Here is a 23,399-nt window from a genome sequence, read left to right on the forward strand (position 1 = left end):
ATAAGCCCAGGACTCGAATTAGATTCTCGCCTCTTTCCGAGTCGAGGATTTATCAAAAATCGTCATGTCCAGAACTTAAAACAGCGTAATTTTAAACCCTCGACTGGGGTAGGGTAAATTTAAGTTCTAGACTTAACTGAGCAAACACAATTCAGTTATTGTTTTGGAGTAGATGAAAAGCCAAATAGATGTCATGGAATACCTAAATTATTTGAATTAGTCCATCTAAATTCATAGTTTGCAAGTTTATTTTGCAATAAAATTGTATCAGAATATGCTTAAAAAACTAACCTTATTTAAGGATGAATGCGTGATATAACCTAAAAATGTTCAAGAAAAATAATACAAGGATTGCCTTGGAATCTATATTCCAATCTGAATTTTATTATTCAATGTCATATTCAACATAATTATTAATGATAATAAATTATTACTCCATTTTTTTCAAAACAAATAAGTTTCCAATTTCAATAGCCTAATGAAATGTTTATTCTAAAATCACTGGTTAGGATTAATGATCGATAATAGCATAACGTAAAATGAAATGTTTATTCATTCACCTTTCAAAGGTTCTGCTTTGAATAGGCCTACAAAGAAATCGAAACGTATTTTTAGAAAATAGTTTAGAGAGCATGCTCATTTGAATTATCCCGCTGCAATCACCTGTTTCCGTTTTGCTATAATGCCAACAATACACCAGCAAAATATTGTGAATTTCCCTCATGTTTACTGCGTTAAAGTCCTGGACTCAAATGAGTCGAGAACTCAATAGACCCCGGAGTTTAGAAGATAAAATAGTGACTCAGAAGTCAATTTAGACCCGAGAGCTTATTTGAGTCCTGGACTCTGTAAGTCGAGAACTTATAGATCCCGAGCTCGGAAACCGGCCATAATTGTTCCAATATTGCGATCTAATATTTGAATGTAGCAAACTAGAGTCTTTTTTTCAGTTGGCTACTCCTATCGTAAGCCTACTATAGCAATTTGCAGTCACATTCACTTTCATCTTGGACGTGACTCAGAGATTCAAAAGCGGCAAAAGAAATTCACACTTTGTTAGCTACCTACTCGCTTTTAAAATTCTTCCGTCTGTTCTTCTGATGTGTGTAGATTAATAATTTCACTTTCAACTCTTCTCTATCCATGTCTCTCACACTCTTTCACACTCTTTCTCTCTCTTTCCACACATTCTCCCTCTCACTCTCTCTACTTCCCTCTCACGGTCTCAATCCCTCCCACCCTCACTTTCTCTGTTAGTTAGTGGGAAGGATATTTTGAAAATTCTTTCCGAAGAATGATATGTATGACATTGATATGTCCAAAGCTCCACCAATTTATGTAGATGCATAACAGTATTATCTATAGTTATTACAAATTGTTTTTTTCATATACAGTTCAATAATTAATATTTTCATAGTATATATTATGTAAATTCATCTATAATTTTGCTGTATTGTAAGATCTTGAAAAAATCTAATGATACAATTATTATCTTTTATCAAGATATACAAGTATGTGTAATCATATACTACTCTCATCCACTATTATCTGATAAGAGCGGAGTCCCCTGGCTCACTAATGATATAGCTGTAGTAATTGTGGTTTAATTACTAGTGAAAGGTCCCATGTGAGAGATAAGAATGCCGTATTATATTATTTCAGAATGGAGGTATGTGCAACGAAGATGAGAGGTTATAGGGACGATTTCAGTGTTGAACTTGGAGAGAAGATGAACGAATGAGATACTTTCATATCGAATAGGAACGACTAAATTTTGATATTCTTTTATTGATTCAATGATACAAAATTATTCTTTAGAATAATTTCTCTTTAGAATAATTTTTCACTTTTTCACCTTTTTCTTTAGAATAATTTGGTGGAGGATCAACAGGCACTGAGGCACGGCCCAAAACTGCTCCTCCCCGGAATTTTGATCCATTAAAATAGTCCAGAAAACAGGTTATGTTCAACTTTATAAAATGTTGTGTAATTGTTGTTTAATTACTTGTAACAGGAAATGTTTATTGTCAAATGAAGTTTGGAAACGTATTGAAGCTGAAAACGCCTCTTTGGTTGTCCTGTTGACAAAAACCCTTGTTGATATCTCCTCTCTTCGATAAAGTAGATTGCTATCTCTCACCCAGATACTATCAGCACTGTTAGAACCTTTTTTCATAATATTCTTTTCGAAGATAAACATCTGTCACCAGAAAATTCCTGATTCTACAAGAACAGTTATTCAACTATTCTAGCCAAGATTCTCTGCATTCTTAACTGTTTTGTCTACTATTCTGATATTTTATCCAGATAGTGTTAAGGTCAAAGTCAAGGAAATCAGATTCTAATAATTATGCCTATTCTACTTGTGTGGAGAAGAGCCGACTGTTCTAGTTAATTCAAGCTTGGGCTTGGCCCACTTCACAACGTTGCTGTGTATTGAAGATCGAAGAAGTCTGGTGAACTCCAATTAAATCTGTACTACTGGACAGTAGCAATTATCGCTTAATTATAGTCCTCGACTCATAACCTTATTCAAATTAAGAAGACTTTTCCTGTAAATGGAAGATGAGGCAGAAACGTGGAAACTGAGGTAAACTTTTGCCCTTGACTGGTACAGGATTTACTAACAACTGGTAGGTAACCCGTGCTCCGCAAGGGTCTAATAAAAAACGTGATAAACTAAAAACTTGACCTACTGCAAACTTCAAAATTTTAAAATTTGCCTAAGCCATCCTCGGCAAATTAAGAATCTATAAAGATGCGTACAGATATACGCGCCGCGAACATGAGCAATATTCAATTTTAATCAGCTGACTATATCCGTATTTTTACAGAAACGGTAAGATACAGATATAAAAAGCTTGGCATCAGCTGATTGAAAGTGAATTGCTCACGTTCGCGACGCGTAAATCTGTACGCACCTTAAGCAAAATTTCAAGTTAATTTCAGTCCAGTAGTTTAGACGTGATATTGCGTCATTCATGAATTTCCTATCCCGTACGTGTGTGTGAAAGCCAGTTCTTTCCTTTATTATATCATAGATTATCACAGTTGCAGTAACTAATGTCTAATGTATCCCAACTACAAAAACTGTACATAATGTTGTTGTTTGTTGTTGGTGTATATATTATGTTATAGAACTTATTCATATCATTCGGACCGTATCTATATATATAAAAGCGAAATGGCACTCACTGACTCACTCACTAGCATAACTAAATATCTACCGAACCAAAAACGTTCAAATTCGGTAGGTATGTACAGTTGGCCCTTTAGAGGCGCACTAAGAACGGATTTGGAAAAATTTCCAAAGATACGTCCAATATCAGCGTTTCTCCAGCGTTGTTTAGCGTTTTCTCAGCTTTATCGAGAACTAATGAACAGAAAATGTTCAAATTTAGTACAGAAGCTCAGCTGGGGTGTAATAATGTTGTGTTAGAAGGAATTTACGCAATAACGTCAAAGATACGCCCAAAATTAGCCTTTTTTTTGCTTTTTCTCAGATTTATCGAGAACAAATGAACAGAAATTGTTCAAATTTAGTACAGAAGCTAAGCTAGAGTGTAATAATGTTGTGTTAGAAGGAATTTGAAATAACGCCAAAGATACGCCCAAAATTAGCGTTTTTCCAGCGTTTTTTTGCGCTTTCTCAGCTTCATTGAGAACAAATGAACAGAAAATGTTCAAATTTACTACAGAAGCTCAGCTGGGGTGTAATGATGTTGTGTTAGAAGGAATTTGAAATAACGCCAAAAATACGCTCAAAATCAGCGTTTTCCCAGTTCTTTCGTCAAGTAATAGACAGAAAATGTTCAAATTTGGAACAGAGGTTTAGCTAGGGTCTAAAAATTTCGTGATAGGTGACTTCAATATTTCATCAAAGATACGCCCAAAATCAGCGTTTTTCCAACGTTTTTCCTAGCTTTTCTGCGTTTTCTCAGTACTTTCACTTTCTGATGGAATGAAGCATGCTCAAATGAAAAATTCAGGCGAGCGGAGCGATCCCGCTGATCTCACATTTGGACGATCCAGTCTAGATATGGCAGGCGAAGCGAGCCTGACGGCTAGATATGGCAGGCGAAGCGAGCCTGACGGCTAGTATTATATAATTCTTAGTCTCTAAGATAACAAAATACATTTAATAAGTCTTTTACTGGCTTGAAAATAGCTTGAATGCAAGTAAACTTGACTAATGTGAATACCCCCTCTACCCAGGTTGACGTCCTTGTTCTTTGAATTTTGTCCTTTCATGTTGAATTTTGATTTTATTATATTATTTTCACAAGCATTATATCCGTATGCTTGGGCATGAGTAATTGGAGTGTTATTATTGAATTTGTTTATTTATGTCTCTCAGCATAGACAGAACATTAAACAAGATGCTAGTATTAAAGTGCGTACAGATATACGCGCCGCGAACATGAGCAATTCACTTTTAATCAGCTGATTATATCTGTATTTTTACAGTAACAGTAAGATACAGATATAAAAAGCTTGGCATCAGCTGATTGAAAGTGAATTGCACATGTTCGCAGCGCGTAAATTTGTACGCATCTTTAGCTTTCAACTACTATTTGCAAGCACCGCCCATAATAGGTGTGTATTGTCTCGGCCAATGACAGCCTTCCATTTTGAATGCTCAGCTTATCACCAATCATCCAATCAGATGGCTCCATTCATAACCTGTTTAAGAGTTCAGTCCATTAGAGTTTGATGATTTTGTTTGTTGTTAAATATTAGGTAACTGGTAAGGTATTTTAAGAGCGGGAATATTTCCATTATTAAAATGTTCATCAATAGAGTGTAGAATCAATTCATTGCAAGATTATCACATTTATAGTGAGGTCCACGTTTTAATGGCAGTGGAGAAAGATAGAAAACCAACGTTGCCGATCCTCTGTCTTGTCAATGCCTTCTATAGACGGTAGCTGATACAGGTTTATTGATGTAATTTTATCTGTTCATTCTCGTTTAGAATAATCAATTATATATTCTATTAAGCAATAAATTATATTTTCATAATGAATTTTCAAATTAAGGATTAAATATTTCTTGATTAATTATTAATTCTACATTGTTAAAAGACGATCTGGCAACAGAGCAAAGCGAGAAAGAGATAGCGCTATCAGCTTTGTTGAATGATAGACAAGGATTGCTAACGAAACACTGTAATTATAACGTGGACCTCACTATACACATGGGAGAGCATTTTTTTCCTATCTAGTTTCTTCTTCGAGTGAACTGATTTCAGAGACACAAAGTGGAATGAAAACTACATAATAAGTAGTGAGATTTCTCATGCAAAGAACGAGTTCTCTAAAGATCGAGGCCCGGTTGCACAAAAGCCTAAGTGATTAACTTCACGAGAACCAATCAGATAAGGTATTTTCTCTGATTGGTTCTCGTGGAATTAATCAAGTTTAAAATTAAACCGTCTTTTGTGCAACCGGCACTCAGTTTTCAATACTTAACCTCACGTGAATTCCCAATATTCTCTGATTGGCTCTCGTGGAATTAATCGAGTTTAAAATTAAACCGTCTTTTGTGCAACCGGCACTCAGTTTTCAATACTTCACGTGAATTCCCAATACAGGATGTAGAACATAAAATAAAAACTTCTCCGATTTTCAGGAAGAGCTTAATCAAAAATTCATCTATTTGAATGCATTACAAATAATTCAATTCAAGAATATCACATTCAGGTGGAAGCTATTTTCTCTCTGCTAGTTTAGTCCAAAACATTTTGAAATGTCAAGTTAGAAACGAAAAGTGAAATGAAAAGTAGTGAAATGTCGTTTGCATAGAAAGTTCTATTGGCAGTAATCAACCAGCAGAAAGTGTAGACATCATGTCACGTCTGTTGGAGTCCCATACATCCTATTACGCTACTTTGAACTTTCATTACAATTTTACGCAATGGAGCGAATCAGGCCATATAGGTTGATTGATAATCGAATGCATTAGCACTATTTTATGTTGCCTTTCGATTGAGTTTATCATAGCAATTAATCGAAACTTTCTTCAGATACTGTATTAGGTGATATATAGTGATATTTATCTATAATTTATAATCTATAGTCAGAGATAAAGATTAGTTTTCTTACTCTATCTATATATATGAAAGCGAAATGGCACTCACTCACTGACTGACTGACTCACTCACTCACAGAACTAAAAATCTACCGGACCAAAAACGTTCAAATTTGGTAGGTTGTCAGTAGTTGTAATTGGGAAATGATTTTAAAAAATCTGGTGTGGCGCAAATCCAGTTGGTCCTTTAGAGGCGCACTAAGAAATCTTTTGGCGATATTTTAACTCTAAGGGTGGTTTAGGGGGGTTTAAAGTTCTTTTAACATGTATATTCTTCTTATTCCAATATCTTAAAATTGTTATAATTGAAATGTCCATACCATATGTTAATATAGAACTATAATCTAGAGAGAGTACCTCTTCGAAACAGTTGTTCTGGTAACTAAATTAAAAATTTTGTCAGGTTGGCATTGAGTTGAGTTGAATTTGTTAGGTTGGCACCAAGTTGAAGATTGAAATGCATTTATCCAGGACCTCCTAAATACCAATTTATTCAATTAGCCAAAATTAGCGTTTTCTCAGCATTTCTGCGTTTCCTCACCTTATTCAATAATTGATGGAAATATATTTGAAAAAATTCAGTACACAGGTTTAGCTGAGGTGGAAGAATTTTGTTCGCCAAAGATACGCCGATATAGTAACAGGTGTTTTTCGTGATCAAATTGACATAATACGTTCAAATTCGGTACAGAGGTTCCGCTGAGGTCTACATGCAAACGAGCGAAGCGAGCCCGCTGATCTCATTTTTGGCCGATCCAGTCGGGGGTCCAGGGGGCGGAGCCCCCTGGTTAGACGGATATGGCGAGCGAAGCGAGCCTGACGGCTAGTCAGAGATAAAGATTAGTTTCCTTACTCTATGCTATAATATAATAGAAGAAAGAATTGTGTTATACAAGTGCGGGGTAGGAAATTCACAAATGACGCATCATCACGTCTGAACCACTGGACTGATCAACTTTAAATTTTGCAAAAATAGATTTTCAATTTACCGAGGATGGTTATCAGCCTAATTTGAATTCTTCAAGATTTCAGTAGTTTAATTTTTTAATCAGACCCATGTAAAGCATAAAAAATAACACTAGAGTATTGTCTAAAGGTGCGTACAGATATACGCGCCGTGAACATGAGCAATTCACTTTTAATCAGCTTACTATATCTGTTTTTTACAGAAACGGTAAGATACAGAAATAGCTTGGCATCAGCTGATTAAAAGTGGATTGCTCATGTTCGCGGCGCGTAAATCTGTACGCACCTCAAGAATATCACGAATTTAATGCATGAATTAGTCATATTTTTAGAAAATATTCTACTGTTTCAATACGAAAATTTCTTGTTTAGACCTTGACTTGAGAAACTTATCAAATGGAGTAGTTATTATTCTTTTGATAGTCTTTTGATGAGGTCTGTTATCAGAGTTTTCAGGTCGTACCTCATCAATTTCAGGGGCTCTGAGATGATCTAACGACTGCTATTACGCAGCGAGACCGACGGTTTACCGTGTCCAACCGAAACACGAGAGTGGCCCCAGAAATCTTGCTTGTATATGAGTATCTCGTAGTAGATTGAAAGAGCAGAATTTCGGCCTATAAACCAGTAGATTCTTCTATACCTTATTCCTAGAGTGTGGTCCACGTTATTGGCGGAATTTGGTTAACATTGGTGTGGCTATCTCTGTCTATCATTCAACAAAGCGGATAGCGCTATCTTTTTCTCGCTTTGCTTTGTTGCCAGATGGTCTTTCAGCAATGTAGAATTGATAATTAATTAACAAAATATTTTATCATAATTATGAAAATTCATCATGAAATTATTGAGAAATATTATTTCTTGCTTAAAAAATATAATTGATTATTTTAAACGAGAATGAGCAGTTAATATTACATCAATGACCCCGTATCAGCTACCGTCTATAGAAGGCATTGACAAGACAAAGTTTTTCTCCTACCTTTTTCCACGGCCATTATAACGTGGACCTCACTACAGTAGATTCTTCTATACTTTACTAGCCGTCAGGCTCGCTTCGCTCGCCATGTCCATCTAGCCAGGGGGCTCCGCCCCCTGGACCCCCGACTGGATCGTCCAAGAATAAGATGTGCAGGCTCGCCTGCATTTTTCATTTGAGCATTTTTATTATATGTTGCACGATCCAGTCGGGGGTCCAGACTAAACGTCTGGCTAAACGGATATGGCGGGCAAAGCGAGCCTGACGGCTATAGTAATAAATATTCCCAGGAATAGCTCTGATTGAAGTAGCAGTGCCCAATCAATTTTTCCGCAATAAATGCATTTCAATCTTCAACTTGGTGCCAACCTAACAAAGTCAACTTAACTTAATGCCAACCTGACCAAATTATTAATTTAGTTACCAGTTAACAACTGTTTCGAAGAGGTACTCTCTCTAGATTATAGTTCTATATTAACATATGGTATGGACAATTTACAATTATAATTGAGAAAATAAGAAGAATATACATGCTAAAAGACGAACTTTCAACCCTTAAAAACCACCCTTAGAGTTAATATTGCCAAAAGATTTTTTAGTGCGCCTCTAAAAGGCCAACTGAACATACCTACCAAATTTGAACGTTTTTGTTTCGGTAGACTTTCAGTTCTTCGAGTGAGTTAGTCAGTCAGTCAATGAGTGAGTGCCATTTCGCTTTTATCTATACCTTATTCCTAGTTCTTCTCTCTTTTTACTTATCAATAATTTGAGAAAAACATTATTCAAAACATGTTTCTTTCGAGATGTTACCTATCATGGGGAAAATGAAAACTTAGTTCACAGTTTCAACGTAACTTACACATTTTTAGTCGAATTGTAACTAATCAGGAGAGAAAAAGAAGAAAGCGATCCAGTTTAGCAAAGTACGGTAATTATAGATTCTAGTGGAACAATTTAGTCGAAGTGAGTTTGCATAAAGTAGGTGAATGACGTATCTGGGTGGCAGTGCATACCGGAAGTCGGAAGTTGGTGGGCAGGGAAAGTGTTGATGAATGTCCGGGCGTAGTCGAATCAGAGCAGAAGAGGAAGAAAAAGAAGAAGTTGATAAATAAGAACAAGGAAACAAGACGAGAATGAAGTGTGCATAATCATATTTCTATCTTTTCTCTATGGTACAATATTTAGATGGATCTAACAGTCAGGAGAAGTGAGAAGAAGATGATGGAGAAGTGAAAAGAGAAGAAGATGGAGGATGAGGTGGAGAAGAAGGATAATGAGGAGAAGCAGCAGAGGAGGAGGAATAAGAAGATGGAGAGGACGAGGTGGAGGAATGGGAGAAGGAGGAGAAGAAGGTGGAGAAGGAGAAGGAGGTAGAGGGGGAAGGGAAAGAAGAGGAGGAGGAGAAAAAGGAAGAGGATAAACAGTGGGGGAGGAAGGGAAGAGCAGTACAATTAGGAAGAAGAATAAAAGAAATATGAAGAAGAATGACTGATGATGGAGAACTTGGTAATGAATGAGAAGAAGGGAGATGAAGAGGAGGTGAAGAAGGGGGAGGAAAGATGATAAAGAGGAAGATAAAGGAGGATAAGGAGGAGGAGCAGAGGAAGAAGAAAAAAAAGACGAAGGAGAAGGTGACATCGCAGAAGTAATCATCAAATTCAGGTAATAATTTAATTCATTCAAGAGGAAGTAAGAGAAAGATAGATGGAGTGGGGAAGGGTGCAGAAGGAGGAGAAGGAGTGGGAGAAGGAGGATGAGGAGGAGAAGGAAAGGATGAGGAGAATGAGGTGTAACAGTAGAAGGTAGTGAAAAAGGAGTTAGAGGAGGAGGAGTAGTAGGAGGAGAAGAAGTAGGCTGAGAGGAGGAATACGTGGGTAAGAGGAGGAGGAGGAGGAGGAAGAAGAAGAAGAAGAAGAAGAAGAAGAAGAAGAAGAAGAAGAAAAAAAGAAGAAGAATATGTAAGTGGACTAAGCAGTCTTTCATCTATCTTCATTTCCTTGCTGAATGTAAACTGATCTGCCACCTGCCACACATGTGAGAGAGAGATTCAGATTCAAATCTCTCTATTCAGAGAGAGAGAGAGAGTAAGAGAGAGTGAGAGTGTGAGTGAGAGAGTGATATTATATGTTATGTTGCCAGCGGCCAGCCAAGACCCACTAATGAACAACCTTGACCGCCAAACTTCACTTGCATCGCAGACTGCTCTCATTTCACCTTCTTCGTTTTTACTTCTTCTTCATTTCTTCAACTTTTGCCTTCTTCATTTTCCTTTTGTGTTTGACCACTAAACATGACCAATTACAAGTACATCTACTGCTCTAATTGCACTTTCCTGTCTTCGGTATTATTTTTTTCTACTCTTTCTTCTTCTTCTTCTTCTTCTTCTTCTTATTATTATTATTATTATTATTATATTATTATTATATTATTATTATTATATTTCTTCAAGTTTCTCGACCACATCTTCTTCCTCGTCATTTTCATCTCCATCATCTTCTCCATAATTTGATTAAATAGGCTACTATCTCTTCTACTTTGCAGTCAGTTACTGTATTTACTTTCACGTTTATCAGTAGTCTATCATCATTCAGCACGGATAGAGAATAAGATACGCGGAGAACAGTGAACTGGTTTTGGGATAAATGTAGGCCGACCACTCTGCCTTTACACCGGTTTGCGGCAAAGGAGTAAGTAAAATAAAATAGGAGTATGAGATTAAAGGAGGTTTTGAGAATCTTGTACGAAGAGAAAAAATGAAGGATTGATAGGCGAATAAAAGATTGATAAGGAAGGGAGGATAAAAAAGGTTCGTTTGACTGGTTGAAATTTTCGTTTGGTTGAAGAAGAATGTTCTACCTGTAAAACACAGCTGTTGTAGCTATGGTGAAAGTGATATTTTCGAGCTCAAAATTTAAGTGATTTTATTCTATATTTTGTGAATATTTGAAGTTTGGTTTTTGTTTTAACGGAAGTTCAATCTATCTGAATTTGAAGTTCTTTGTTTTATTCTGATTCATAGTTTCAGATTGAAGATTTGGTGTTGACATTGAAGTAACATAACCTACATAATATTTGGACGATTTGTGACAAAATCAGGAAATTGAAGAAGTTTTGGGCAATAGCCTGTTTTTTCTTTTCCGACTATTGTATTGTTTGCTCTATCTAATAAATAAATAAATGAATAAATAAATAATATTATTATTATTACTGGATTCTCCCCGATTTCCCGGTTGGCGATTGTTCAATCACCACATGAATTCAATCAATCAAGCCGTGTGGGTTTATTGATTGATGAATGGTGGTCGTTATTTCAACTGTATTAAACAAAAACTGCCATAGTATTCTTAATTTTTCCAATATTTAACAATATTCAGAGTAGGTTACTTTTTTATCTCTTTCCTGTATAGGGCTACTTGTAATATAAATATAAACGAAAATAAAAATCTTAGTACCCTTATTTTAAAATATTTTATCACAACATGTTTCGGACATTTATGCCATTTTCAAGTGATATGAAGTAAATAAATAAATAAATATTACTGGAAGATTCTTATTTTGATCATAGTGTATTCATACACTAACATAAATGATCAAAATAAGAATCTTCCAGTAGTATTTATTCATTTATTTACTTCATATCACTTGAAAATGGCATCTGTCCGAACCATGATGTGATAAAACATTTCAAAAATTTGGTGTGGCGCACTCTTGCCGTTATGAAAATTGATCACCTGACGCTAGTGTTCCCGCGCATCTCAAGTACTATTCAAAGATTTGAGCCGGCTGGTGACAGGGTAATAACGCTGGAGACACACATGAGGTCTGCTATCTCTTCATAGTGAATCATTTAATAGAATCAACAGTTGCCAACAGTTTGCAATTGGATAATCACATTTTCTCGGATATCAAGCTTATTTTTAATTTTAGGTGAAAAAGTTACCCAACATTAATTGTAGAGATTCTCATGCTCAATCCATTCCACTCAAAAGTTTTTGTTTAAATTGTATCTGAAGCCTGATAATTGAGATTCTAAAATCAAACTTTGCATAGATGGGGCGGATCTCCTGAAATTTTTACAGATATGGGACTTGTAGCAGTTGATAAAGCTTATAGATGACTATTTCAGATATAACTTTCATCAAAATCGTTAGAGCCATTTTCGAGAAAATCGCGAAAAACCCTGTTTTTGAGAACATTTTCGCCATTTCAGCCGCCATCTTGAATCGCATTTGATCGAAATTGTTCGTGTCGAATCCTTATATTGGAAGGACCTTACGTTCCAAATTTCAAGTCATTCCGTTAATTGGGAGATGAGATATCGTGTTCACAGACGCACATACACTCATACACACACACACACACACAACACACAACACACACACACACACACAACCACACACACACACACACACACAACACACACACACACACACACCACACACACACAACACCACACACACACACCACACACACACACACACACACACACCAACCACACACACACACACACACCACACACACACACACACACACACACACACCACACACACACACAACACCACACACACCACACACACACACCACACACAACACACACCACACACACACACACCACACACACACACACAACACACACCACACACACACACACACCACACCACACACACACACACACACAACACCACACACACACACACACAACACACACACACACACACAACACACACACACACACACACACACACACACACACACACACACCACACACACACACACACACACACACACACACACACACACACACACACACACACACACACCACACACACACACACACACACACACACACACACACCACACACACACACACACACAACACAACACACACACACCCCAACACCCACACACACACCACACACACACCACACACACACACACAACACAACACACACACCACACACACACACACACCACACACACACACACACACACACACACACACACACACAACACACACACACACACCACCACACACACACACACACACACACACACACACACACACACAACACACACACACACACACACACACATACAGACCAATACCCGAAAACCACTTTTTTAGACTCAGGGGACCTTGAAACGTATAGACATTTAGAAATTGGGTACCTTAATTTTTTTTGGAAACCAATACTTTCCTCACCTATGGTAATATCTCGATATATGTGTATGGAATATCTCGAAAGTCAAATATTGCAATGTTAAATTTACACATGTTAACTTTAAAATGAGATTGAACTGCTCACCTTGTTTTGCCTGCTTGTACGGAATAACTTATTGTCGCGACTAATTTAAGACATTTTCTCATGGCATGACTGTACCTATTATAGCCTATTTATTTTTTATTTGTAGTTTTTAACTTGACACGATCCATATATATTATGTTATTTGTTGATCAATAAACAATTCTATTCTATTCTATTCTATTCTATTCTAAATAGGGCAAGGAAAGTAAAAAAAGGGTACTCAGATTTTTATTTTCTTTATATCTAGGTTACTTTTGTTTTAAATGAATTTCAAAAAAGTAAGTCATTGTTAATGCATCCTATGAAAACAGCTTAGCTTTGTACCTCGATCAGTCATCTTCATTTTTTTTCAATTGAGAATTTAGCAGTAATAAAATAAATAGAATTCCATCTATTTCACGGATAAAAAACGTTCGTATTTGAAAAAGTGTTCTTAAAAACGTGTGATAAAATTATGGAGGGGGGTGATTGAAGATTGAAGTTGAATGGAAGTTCCATAAATTTTCTCCATGGATGCACCCCTCCCGAGGAACCGTTCTGGAGCCGCCCCCCCTGCCGGAAAGGAGACATTTACACACCGTAAAAGGAGAATGAAAGTGGGAGATGAAGGAGACTGAAAGCAAAAATGAAAGAAAAAGAAGAGATGCTAAAGTCGGGAGAAGAATAAAAGTTCCAACAATAGAAAATCGATGAAGAAGGAGAAACAAGATATAAGTAGCGAAAATGATGAATCTATATATATAAAAGCGAAATGGCACTCACTCACTGACTGACTGACTGACTCACTCACTCACTCACTCACTTGCAAAACTAAAAATTTACCGGCCCATAAACGATCAAATTTGGTAGGTATGTTCAGTTGGCCCTTTAGAGGCGCACTAAGAACGGATTTGAAAAAAAAATCCAAAGATACGCCCAAAATCTGCGTTTTTTCCAGTGTTTTTTGGGCTTTAAACAAATAAATAAATAAATTTTTATTGTCATTAAGCAACATTTGGCAATAGACAAAGTCAAAACTATACTAACATTATGCAAGTCAGAAGGTTATAAGTTAATGTAATTGAAAGTATATACGATATACATATATAAACACATAAGCATAACTACATCTAAAGTAAGCCCAGAAGAATTCAAATATTCATCACTATACAAACAACAGTACAAACAAGGCCCTGTCAAAATGTTAAAACAAGAGAGAAAAGCTTTAAGCAATCAAGGAATCAAACCTCAATAATCATATCGGAATCCAAGAATTCTTGTATAGAATACATTGGTGTTTTCACTAACCAGTTGAAAAGTTTCATTTTAAATCTATCTGTAGACTCATTTATTAAGCTTAGAGGTAACTTATTGTACAGTTTCAGACCAATAATATTGTAGCTATTCATTGACTTTGAAAGCCTTTGGAATGGTATATTCAGTCTATTCTTATTTCTTGTTGCATAAGAATGTATGGTATGTCTTGGAATTTTCTCTACCTTTGTTTTTACATGTATTAGAGCAGTGTATATATAAAGATTTATGATTGTCAAGATTCTCAACTTAATAAACAAAGGTCCTTTGTTTACCTTTCTAAGCTTTATCGAGAACAAATGAACAGAAAATGTTCCAATTTACTACAGAAGCTCAGCTTTGACTTTGACTTTCTGATAGAATGAAGCATGCTCAAATGAAAAATGCAGGCGAGCAAAGCGAGCCCGCTGATCTCATTTTTGGACGATCCAGTCAGGGCGGAGCCCTCTGGATAGACCGGATTTGGTAAGCGAAGCGAGCCTGACGGCTAGTGAAAGATAAAGGAGAGATGCGAGTCATTTTGGGTGAAAAAACAGTAGGTTTTGATTCAGAAGATGGGAGAAGAATGAAAATAGCAACAATAGAGAAGGAGAAACAAAAGATAAGTAGCGACAATGGAAAATGGATAATGGAGGAGTAGACAGAAGGAAAAACTAGGAAAAAGAAAGAGGAGAAGAAAAGTATAAAAGAGCAAGTGGAAAAACACAAAGAGGATGAGAAACAAGACAAAGGAAAAAAACACAAAGGAGAAACAAGAGATAAGTAGCGACAATGAAAAATGGATAAAAAGGAGTAGACAGAAGGAAAAACTCGGAAAAGGAAAGAGGAGAAGAAAAGTATAAAAGAGCAAGTGGAAAAACACAAAAAGGATGAGATTAACCTGGTAAAATGTCGTTGAGCTGCAACAGTGAAAAATTGATAACGAAGGAGTAGATAGAAGGGAAAACTATGAAAAAGAAAGAGGAGAAAAGGACAGAAGAGCAAGTACAAGTATAGGAAGAAGATAAGATGAACTTGGCAGTATGTTGTTGTATCGGTTAAACGGATGAAGAAAGCTAATCTTGTGAAATAGACGTGATTGGACGCTCTAAAAACAAGCTAAACTGATCCAGTTTCTCAACTAGGAAACCAAGGCAAGCCAGGGCATGGCAAACCAAAACTTGCTGCTTCTCCATTCTTCCTTTTCCAATGATAACTTACTGCTAAGTAAACATACAGCACTTTCTTCTAGAAAAAGTAGCTACTCTATATTTTGTCGTGTGAGAGTATGGTTGCTTTGTAAACAGGACTGATTGTACTTTTATCATTGATCTGAAGAATCTAGCGAAACAACTTCTTTCATTCCTGACAAGAATATAAGGTCTAAGTTAAGCTCTTATCCATTTCAAGCTATTGATCTAACATTCCCGTGTTTCGGATGGACAAGCCGTTAAGTAAAGTTGTCGGTCCCGGCTGCCTAAAAAGCAGTCGTTTTGGTCATGTCAGAGGCCCAGAAATTGATCAGTTGCGACCTGAAAACTCTGACACCAGACCTGAGCCAGTCAGGTCACTCGATATTATTATTATCCATTTCTTAGTATCTGATCATGGTTTTCGATTATTCTGATCCCATTATTTATTGTTAATCCACCATTAATTTAAACTTTGAACTATAAACACTTTTGAAGTGATGACACTCAAGCCAGTTACACACACGTAGATTTTTGAACGTACATTCTTTTGCCTGATACAGAGTGAGTCATATCCCATACATATGACTATTTTAAATAATGTTAACACCCATTGTGTGACACATCATTTCAAAGGCCTTTTTTTATTTTTAAACAAGATAGATCACATCCATAAAAATCTGGTGTGGCGCACTCACACAACTTTCCTTCCCGTTATGAAAATTGATCACCTGACGCTAGTGTTCCCGCGCATCTCAAGTCTACTTATAAACAAAGAGTTTTAGTAACTTACAGTTTTGTAACTCTATCAACAAAACAAATATTGTTTCTTGAATTATCTGATTAGTCTGGAGCATTTGGCCCGCCGAAAGTAGACCCACGCTAATCCACGAAAAACAACCCACGCCGTGGGATATTTTGTTAACCATTGCTATGGCATTATTCATAATCAATCAGCTGACAAGTGAATTATTCATTGCATGTATTACACAGATGTCTAGAGAAGCCTAGCAATGGTTTACAAAACATCCCACGGCGTGTGTTGCTTTTCGTGGGTCTACTTTGCGGCGGGCCTTAGTGAATATGCAAAGTAAGAACCAATAATCTTCAGTTACATAGATTACAGAGAATCACGTTATAAAATCAGCTTCTGATTTACATTGGTTTCCTATCTTTGTCTGTCTTCAAACAGCGCAGATATATCTATTAATTTCCAACTATATATACGGTTGCCAAATCGTTTTAGGCTTTGAAGAGATATGAAGAGCTTCCAGAATGTGCAATCTCTTTTGGAAAGGTTTATTATTCAATCACTGGAAGATAATATAATTATTTTCTTGATGAATGTGATAATATTAGAGACATTACAATTTATTGAATCATTTCTAGAGCACAAAGAATCATCAATAATATTTTACTAGAAGAAGAAGAAGGAGAGAAGAAGAAGAAGAGGAAAAGAAGAAGAAGGAGAACAGGAAGAAGAAGATGAAGAGGAGGAGGAGGAAAAGAAGAAGAAAAAGAAGAAGAGGAAGAAGGAGAAGAAGACGAAGAAGGAGAAGAGGAGGAAAAGAGGAAGAAGAAGAAGAAGAAGGGAAAGAAAAAGAAAAAATGAGGAAGAAGAAGAAGAAGAGGAGGAAGAAGAAGAAGAAGAAGAAGGAGAAGAGGAGAACGAGGAGAAGGAGAAGGAGAAGAAGAGAAGAGAGAAGAAGAAGAATAGGAGAGAGAAGAAGGAGGAGAAGAGGAGAGAAGAAGAAGAAGAAGAAGAAGAAGAAGAAGAAGAAGAAGAAGAAGAAAAAGAAGGAGAAGAAGGAGAGGAAGAAGAATGAGAAGAGGAGAAGAAGAAGAAGAAGAAGAAGAAGAAGAAGAAGAAGAAGAAGGCAAAGAAGGAGAGGAGAAGAAGGAAAAGAAGAAGGAGATGAAGAAGAAGAAGGAGAAGAATACCAGAGAGGGAAGAATACTTATATATTCTCATCTCTAAAATATATTCAAGTTAATATTTCATCCCTGATACTACAGAATGCAGTGGCAGCAGAGAAGCCTCAACATCTACCTGGTCGTCTTCGTTTTGCTGACAATCTACAGCTCAGCAGACTCAATCTCGAACGGACCCAACCGCTATGCACCCATCAAGAGAGGCTACCCCCTCCACCACCTCCTCCACCTGTCAAAATCCACTACGGACCAAAACCTCCCACCCAGATCTACGTCAACAAGGGACCTAATGAACATCTGCTGTTCCCTCCTAATCGGGGATCAATAATCAGGAGTCATCTGAGTGGTCCACCTCATGGTCCACTTCCAAACCATATTCTCCACTCACCTCCTCAGTCTGCTCAGCTGCCTCCTCACAGTTTCCAATTGAAAGGACCTCCTCCTCCAACACACCATGGACCAGTTCATGGTCACGGCATAAATCTGCATCATGTCCCCCTCAATCATGGACCTCAAACTTTCAACATTCCAGGACCTCCCCAGCCTCCCACTCCACCTCCACCCCCTACACCACCTCCACCCCCTAAGGGACCACCCCAACATTTCCATAACCAGGGTCCACCCAGGGAGTTCATCGTTCAACAGCATAGACCACCACCATCCCTTAGCACGATTGCGCCCCATAAGATACAATCCTCTTGGAAGACTGGGCCCACCTCGTTTAAAGCACCCGCTGTGAAGGAGTCTTTCCATGCATCACCTGCAACAACATTCCAGTCGACTTCGCAGTTTATCAGGGATGACGGTGACAAGGGACCTATTCACACCATACCTGCCCCAAATCTGAGCCTGGCCGACAAGAATCAGCACCACATCAAGCAGCAGATACAGCAACAACACTTGAAACAGATCGAGGAGCAACAACATTTTGAAACATGTGCATGAACAGCAGGAGCATCTCAAACATTTGAAGGAACAACAAGAACATCTGAAACATATTCAACAACAGGAGCATCTGAAACATGTTCAGCAGCAGGAGCAACTCAAACACATACAAGAGCAACAAAACCATCTGAAGCACATTCATGAACAACAGAATCAGTTCAATCAGGTACAGGAACAACAACACCAGTACAGCCACATCCATGAGCAACAACACCATGTCAAACATGTCCCAGAACACGTGAATCATTATCAACCACATCATGTCCAAGAGCAACAGCTGCATCATCAACATCATCATCATCAGAAAATGAAGATACCGCAGCCTTCAAGACCACTACACACAGACCACACACCGGTTGTGACCACTCACCTCAAGATTGATCCCCCTGACAACATATAGAGTGATGGAGGATCAAACTGCTCACAAACCGGGTGAACCATCCTACTTCGCTCCAGATCCAGATCCTAGCATCAAACCACCCAGAGTGCCACCAACCAATGATCCCTTCTCATTCCCAAGCAATGGTCAGCTCCCCCTGGATCTGATAGTGCAGCAACACAATGAGAAGCAGGCCGAACAACTGCAGCATTTGTCGAATCAAGATCATAGCGGCACAATGACTGCTCAGGATCTGTTCAACATCTTTAACACGATCAACAGTCAACAACAGCAGCAGCTTGAGGTGATCCCACCATCAGCTGTTGATCAGCACCTGAACAACCATGACCTGTATGAATCTGATCAGCACCAGGAGATCCAGCATGAGCCACAAAACTTCCATCCACAATACGAGACGTTCAACTATGATGAACGCACTCAGCAAAGTGCCTATGGGAGCGACAGTTACCCCGTGGGATCTACAAACTACGAGTACAAAAGAGCTGTTGAGAAACACACAGGTGTCCAAACGAAGCCAGGACAAGTTATATCCCCAGTAAGGCCGAACCAGAATTCGATACACATGACCATGTCCAAATCAAACAAACCTCAGAAGGTAATCAGTTCCGGAGATTCAGTAGACAACCAGGTGGACTATGAAGATCAGGAGGAGAGGGAGATTGTGACCACAAAGAATCATCCCGTCTATAGGCCTACAACTTTGCCCAGTCGAGAAACTGCTCAAACCTTGGCACATCTGGCTGCTTCAGGGATGAAGAGTTCTGTCAAGAATGGCTACAACCACGGTGAGGAGACAGTGGAGGAAGAGGAGGAGGAAGAGGAAGGAGGGGAGGAACAAGAGGAGGATGGAGGAGAGAGAGGGGTGACAATGAATCACAATAGCCCCTCACCACAGTACAACAAAAAGGAGGAGAAGAGTGTTTCATCTCCCTCAAATGAAGGCAACGTTCAAGTACAGAAGTCTGTGCAGATTTATGAGACATCCTACTATGACAAACCGATTAGTCAGCATAAAAACACGAAACAGGAACGTCATCATCAGGAATATGAGGATGAGTACGCTCAGGAGCAGGATGACGATATGGAGGATGGAGAGTCACAGACGATGGACAATGATGGCAACACTAAATTGCACACTTTGAGTCAGAGTATGTCGTTTGGAGAACGCATTACACCAAAGAGGAACTAGAGAATAGTTTTCTGAGAAACGATCATAAGACTGGCTGTTGAGTATGCGGCTTTAATACTTTTCTTCAAATCACTATAAAATTCAAAATACTATCTCAAATAATTGAATAATTGAATTCTTATTGAGAATACAGACATTTTTCAGAGCTTGTATTCCCAAAAACAAATTAAGCGCTTCCATGACAAATGTGTAATAACTATTATGATAGCAATATTAATTTATGAATATGAATTACCATATAATTATCATGAAAGCTACAATCATAAATTATTTATTGACAAGCTCATGATAGTATGCAGGAATAGTATAATACGAGTATATTATAGCCTATGCAAACTGTGAACTAGGTACTTGGTATCACAAACATCAAGTTCAAAAAAATATTTTTGAATATTATGATGAACAAGAGAATTATTCCCAACTTCTTCATCATTTTTTACAAAATGTAAACAATTCATGACCATTGGATCATTGAATTTTCATTACTATCCTTACAAACAGTATGTTATGTATCATTCACTGTCATTGGATTATGACAGTATTTAAAGATCTGCATTCATTCTCCAAGCTCTAAGTCACTTCAACAAAAGGAGAAGACAAAATAAAGAAAAATTGTATTGTATGGTACGGTAATCATCTTTCACTATTAAATTTGAACATTTATTAAAGTTCAGGTTCTCATTAATAGTCAATGAACTCTTCCAAGCTTATGATAAGTATTGTTGAATTTGATTCAACAGTAGATTATTTATTGGGAAACATGTACTGGTAAGCTATATTTTTTTATCTCATTCATAAATCGACAATCATTATTATTATTAATTTATTATTGATGAAAGCCTTGCGTATTTTATTTCTATTTATTGAAGGTATAAATTATTATAATAATTGCTATTATTTGTTATTGGTAGGAAGAAGGAACATTGGAAGGATTAGACAAGTTTCTATAATCTTCTGTTCAAATAATCAAATCCATTGCTAGTAGTATTGAGTGATATATAAGATTGGAACTAATTAAATAGATCCAATATGAAAGAGCGTAAATCAAATCAGAACAATAAATAAGTTAGATGCTCAATAAAATAAAGAATACGCAATAAGATGTCCTCTGTGATTTGATAATAATTTATTCTTAGAAATATTTATTTTGTAAATATGTAAATAATGTGTGTGTTGCAATAAAGCCTTTTTAATAAATTGATACTTCAGTACTGTTTATTTCTACTATAATAACGTCTCATGCATTTATCAATTTTGATGATATTATTATCTCAGTTTGGATACAGGTCCAATTAAACTGATATCAGATACAATAGAATACCAGAGATAAAGGAATAGGCCTATAGTATTAGTTTCTCTATGCTAATACTCACTGCTTGGCTCTACAACCCATTAATGATCTTGTCCTCCCGCACTAATGAAGTGAATATTTCTGGAAAATATACTCTCTCAGAAAGAAAGAAAATTCATAAATATCGGTGTTCCAACTAATGCATCAGTTATATTGGTAAGAGTTAAACAATTTTGAAGAGCCGCAGACATCGAAGAGAGTAAATTTTGGAATACAGTCGAACCTCTGTTTAACGAAGTTGATTATCCCGAGAAAAAATTCGCTGCTGAAAGGTTTTCGTTATTGAGAGGTTGTTCTGTCAAGAAAACTGCCACGATCTTATGGATCTTGTAATATGGTATCACGGCGGTAAATAAATGAATATGGTACATGAAACATATCATCGCGAACGTAGGTAGGGTACCTATTAGGCCAACAATTATTAATAGGGAAATTTGAAAATTCATGCTGTTTATAATAAAAAAAACTTGTTTTTTGAATACTTATAGAATGTGATAGGTAAGTAAACTCACCAATTTATTTCTAAAAAGCTTGATTTATTACTATTAGTAGAGTTTAATCAAAGTTCATACTCAGTAACAATATTTTTCAACTTCCTTCACCAAAGATTTTTTAGTACTTTTTACACTACTACTGTATTAGCTTTAACGCAACATACGGTAATTTTGTCAACAACTTCACAATAAATACTATAATAACTCAACTTCCCTATTTTCTAATGTCTCATTTGAAAAAGTGAGTAATTTTCGGTTGAATTTTGCATTTGAATAAAACATCATGTTCAATAAACGACTCACATCTATTCAAACAGTCGAACATAAAAAGGCTGGTACACTATTTTTCAGATTTAATCCTTGCCTGATAATTTTTAAAGCTTCTAGAACTTCTTGATCTGACGGATTCTTCTCCTCAAGTTCGTCACAACCATCATCATCTTAGTCAGTTCAAAGAATTGAAATGTGTGACAAAAGCAAGATTTAGAAAGTCCAGTCGTTGAGTCGTTGACCTGCCTGGTCTACAAATGACAAGTTCTTGAAATCCAATTTGAAGTAACTTGCATTAAATTTCCGACATGTCTTTCAACCTCTATTACCCATCTTCTTCCTCCCTGAATTGCCATTATTTTTAGTCTATTGACCTTTATTCTGCTGAAACTAAACAGTTCCTTGAAAATGATCGTCTTCTTCCTATACACACTAGATTTTGTATTTTGAAGTCAAGAGAAAACTTTGTTGTTGAGAGGTCCGAAACTCGTTAAATAGAGGTAAATAAGCAGCCAAAACCTAAAAATGTCATTGTATAAAAATTCGTTGTGTAGAGGATTTCGTCAAGTGGAGGTTCGTTATAGAGAGGTTTGACTGTATACTACCAATTAATTTTTCAAATTCCAAACTTTAGACTATAAAACAAAAGGAGAAAACACATACATTTTGTCTTGATGTGATCCAATTCCTTTTTCAACTTTTAATATCTCATCTATTTTCTGAGATAGAATAAATATTTTTTAGGAGAAAAAAGATTTTTCAATACACTTCCACATGCATTTATCATTTTTTTAAATTCCTGCTAGTTTTTTAAAAAACAAATGACACTAGCAATCGTCATGTCCTGGGGATATCTTTGGGATTTTCCCAGAATTTGAATGCGTTACATGAAAATTAAAGTGGCTATGATATAATTAATTATAATTTTAGTTCAGTTTCCACAGTTTTTTCAGTAATCCACATTCACAAAAGTGAACTACCAGCGCCATGATAAATAAAAATATATTCTCTCAACGGG

At 36.8% G+C, this 23,399-nt stretch overlaps 1 protein-coding gene across 1 annotated transcript; it reads left to right on the forward strand.

Annotated features, from left to right (window-relative positions):
• Positions 1-1,663: 1,663 nt before the first annotated feature.
• Positions 1,664-21,467, forward strand: LOC111052679 (putative mediator of RNA polymerase II transcription subunit 26). Its single transcript, XM_039420309.1, has 3 exons — positions 1,664-1,669; positions 17,817-18,671; positions 19,040-21,467. The coding sequence occupies exons 1-3, from the start codon at positions 1,664-1,666 to the stop codon at positions 20,264-20,266; spliced, it is 2,088 nt and encodes a 695-aa protein (XP_039276243.1). The 3' UTR covers positions 20,267-21,467.
• Positions 21,468-23,399: the final 1,932 nt, after the last annotated feature.

The sequence above is a fragment of the Nilaparvata lugens genome, chromosome 2 (assembly GCF_014356525.2).
Source record: "Nilaparvata lugens isolate BPH chromosome 2, ASM1435652v1, whole genome shotgun sequence".
NCBI classification, from domain to species: domain Eukaryota; kingdom Metazoa; phylum Arthropoda; class Insecta; order Hemiptera; family Delphacidae; genus Nilaparvata; species Nilaparvata lugens.